At 43.4% G+C, this 3260-nt stretch overlaps 1 protein-coding gene across 4 annotated transcripts in view; it reads left to right on the top strand.

The window, feature by feature from the left end:
• LOC107581601 (BAH and coiled-coil domain-containing protein 1-like) overlaps positions 1–3260 on the top strand; it is a 118160-nt gene that overhangs the window by 50298 nt on the left and 64602 nt on the right. For 3 of the 4 annotated variants that reach the window (XM_016267231.1, XM_016267230.1, XM_016267229.1), the window contains exon 3: positions 1510–1686. The exons of the other annotated variant lie outside the window; for it this stretch is intronic. In XM_016267231.1, the coding sequence (XP_016122717.1) occupies positions 1510–1686 (177 nt within the window). The remainder of the gene's footprint in view (positions 1–1509; positions 1687–3260) is intronic. 4 annotated transcript variants of the gene reach the window in all.

Here is a 3260-nt window from a genome sequence, read left to right as displayed (position 1 = left end):
TACTTCTGTATTCCCCTTGATCTCCCCCCCCCCGCTTGCTGTCGCTTCTGCCTGGGGCTTGAGCTGTGGCCTGGTGCTCTGTTTATCTTGTGAGAGCAGTCATTTAGTAATTTCACACCCATAAACGTCTTCCTTAACCTCATCCTTTTCACCCACGTTAATTAACTTTTATCAGTTTAGGAAATGAAACCGCACTTGCCTTCACCTCGCTGTTTAATTGGTGGTGTTTTAGAGGACACAAGGGTAGGGTCTTTGTCAGGGGAGACACACAGGAAACCACAGCGGTATGAACTGAAACTAATGTCACGTGTTGTGTTTTTTTCATCTGCTTAGAATTCAATGCTGTTAATCTTGTAAATGTTGCGCACACTTCGTTTTAAGCACAAATCATTCTATTAAGCTCCATGTTTAATAGGCTGATTTGATGATTCTATATGCTGTATCGGACCATGAGTGAATCATCTCCGGTGAGCTGCCTTATCTTTAAATTATATTATGTCTAACGTTTATTAAAGCCATGCGTCTGTAGCATATAGGTTAATCAAGCTTATTGGAGCATTGCAAATTCGCTTTGTCTCTTTCGGTGTTGAGAAAAACAAAATGTGTGTGGAAATATAATGACCGTCTGTTTGGTTTGTATGTATTGTGCATGTATTGTGCAAGGGTTAAATGGATTTCATTTAACCCTTGTTTGCTTGAATGTATAAAGTCTTGCATATTTTCCTTCAGGGATGAATAAAGTATCTTTTTGATGCTCTTCGATCCAGGGTTTCCTCGTTTATCATTCCATCACCCTCTTATTTGCTCTCTCTTTTGTTTGCATCTGTGTTTTGGGTGATGTGTAGGTCAATGGCTCTCAACATGGTTTTGCTTCAGGACTCAGGTCAAGTCCATTTTAAAAGTCTATATTGTTTTCTGTGCTAACTGTGGTTTGTTGCAGTTTGTTATTAGCATTTAGCATTATTTTGTCCCTGCTGACTTGTCAGACAGAAGCCCACCTTTGGGTGACATGTGGTAATCATTATTTGGATGAGAGTATATTATGGCCTGTTTCTTAATCTCTTTTGTAGGTCTTGTCGCAAATTGTGTGTGTCTGAGAGAGAGAGAGAGAGAGAGAGAGAGAGAGAGGAGCTACAGCAGAGAGATCACAGGGACTTCATTAATGAACCATGTTTTAGAATAGACTGTGTGCTTATGTTCCAAAACTCTCTCTCTTTTTCTTTTTAACATCTCATACCCTCACTTTCTGTCTTTCTGTATCTCTGTCTGTATCTCTCATTAACTTTTATTCTTGTTAATTTGTTTAGTCTTTCCCCACATTTTTACTCTATTTCTGTCTAATTTAGTTAGAACGATTGTTTTAGGCTGAATGTTCATGTATTGGCTCTTTATAATGGCTGCACTGTAATTGTGGAGGTCCACTTTATAATTTTCAATAATTCAATTCAATAATACTGTCATTTTGAGGATAGGCCTGATTTTTAACAATTTTTTAATTTTGTCCTGCAGGCAGTGGACTGATAGGGAACTCCTCTGCCTCCTTCATGGGAACGTTTCTGGCCAGCAGTCTGGGATCTCCCCCCTCCCACCCCAGCGGACCCCCAACATCCCCCTCTTCTCCCCCCTATCACTCTGGACCTCACTCCACAGCCCCGTCACAGATCTGGTTCCCACACTCACATGAAGGTGATCTATCTATCTGTTTCTCTGTTCTGTGTCATTCTAAATATAATTTTATCTCATTCTATCTACAGTTCTAAGTATCATTCTATCTATCCTTTCTATCTGTAATTATGTCTTTTGTTCTGTCTGTCAATCTTCTTTCTATAATTCTATCTGTCTATCTGCAGTCTATAGTATCTGAAGTTCCCCCTCGAGAGAACTCACACTGCGTCGGTAACGACACTAGGGGAACCCCCTCAGCATAGCGCGTCTGAAGCATGAATGAAACTATTCCAATCCTGATTGGTGTTGCGTCATGACGTAACATGTGACGGCATAGTCGGAAGCTACAAAGGGCACACAACAGAGTTCAGCAAGCGCTCTGTGTCATTAGCTGTGTCTCATTTAGAAGGCTGCATCCTCCGGAGGTCGCATTCGAAGGCTGCATACGTCATCGAGGCTGTCTCATTTCAGAAAAGCAAGTAGGACACTCCGAATGCGACCTTCGAATGCGACCTTCTTTCACAGGATTTCGGAGGATGCATGAGGTGTATCCTTCGCTGCTACAGATAACCCACAATTCTTTGCGTCGCCGTGAACAACCGTTGTTAATTTGAAAAATGCCGGCGCCGGCAGATGTAACGTACACACAAGCGCAGATGTGGTATTTACAATTGACCTTAATTCACCTCGGTAAAAACGGATAAACTTTGTTTTTAATAACCTCCTCCTTTTTTTCTCTAATAGATGCCTGCTGTATGTATGCTGCAGCTCCTCAAACATTGAACAAAATAAAACAAGTAAAAACATTTTTTTTTAAATTACTTTCCAAATGTAGAAATAATTTTCCTTCATTTAAGTAGTGTGAGAGCGCAACGATGCTCTAAATGTGTTGGCATAGCAACGTGATACTTCCGGTTTCCTTTTCCGCCTGTCCTACGAAGGCCGTCTCATTTAATTCTAGGTTGAGGACACTCCGTATATGCATCCTACAGAGGATGCAACCTCCAGAGGATTCGACCTCCAGAGGGTGCAGCCTTCTAAATGAGACACAGCTATTGTGTGTCTTATTTGGTGTTGTTTGTCACAAGCAAATAGATTATCACGGTGAGTGGACAGTTTAAGCAGTGTGTTCATCCCTGCCCAAGGTTTTTAACGGGTGGGGACACACATCACAGCTCTCGAGGGAGCTGCCTGTGCGAACTGTGAAGCACTGTCAATCAGAATGCTGTGCTCCTGCCTGGCTGTGTTCGATGAGGCCGGCCAGGCTCGCGCGTCCCGCAGTTCGGGTCCCGCGTCCGCCGAGGCGGCACGGCGGCTTAGATCGTGGGGCTCGCAGATGGATCTGTCAGGACGGCTCGAGACTGCTGCGTCACATTCTCAGTCCTCGTCTGACACTTCCGAACTTCTCACTCCCCGTGCAGAAGCCCGCGCCACGGCTTCTTCCACACGGGAGGAGAACCCGATGTTTGAGCTGTCTGATTCTGAGGAATTAGACGTGCTCGGCATCGAGGCAGGTGAAATTGCAGAGAGCTCAGAATCAGAATCAGAATGAGCTTTATTGCCAGGTATGTTTACACATACGAGGAATTTGTTTT

Source organism: Sinocyclocheilus grahami, unplaced genomic scaffold (genome assembly GCF_001515645.1).
Source record: "Sinocyclocheilus grahami isolate Dianchi unplaced genomic scaffold, SAMN03320097.WGS_v1.1 scaffold36.1, whole genome shotgun sequence".
NCBI classification, from domain to species: Eukaryota; Metazoa; Chordata; class Actinopteri; order Cypriniformes; family Cyprinidae; genus Sinocyclocheilus; species Sinocyclocheilus grahami.
This window is presented reverse-complemented; position numbering and strand designations above follow the sequence as displayed.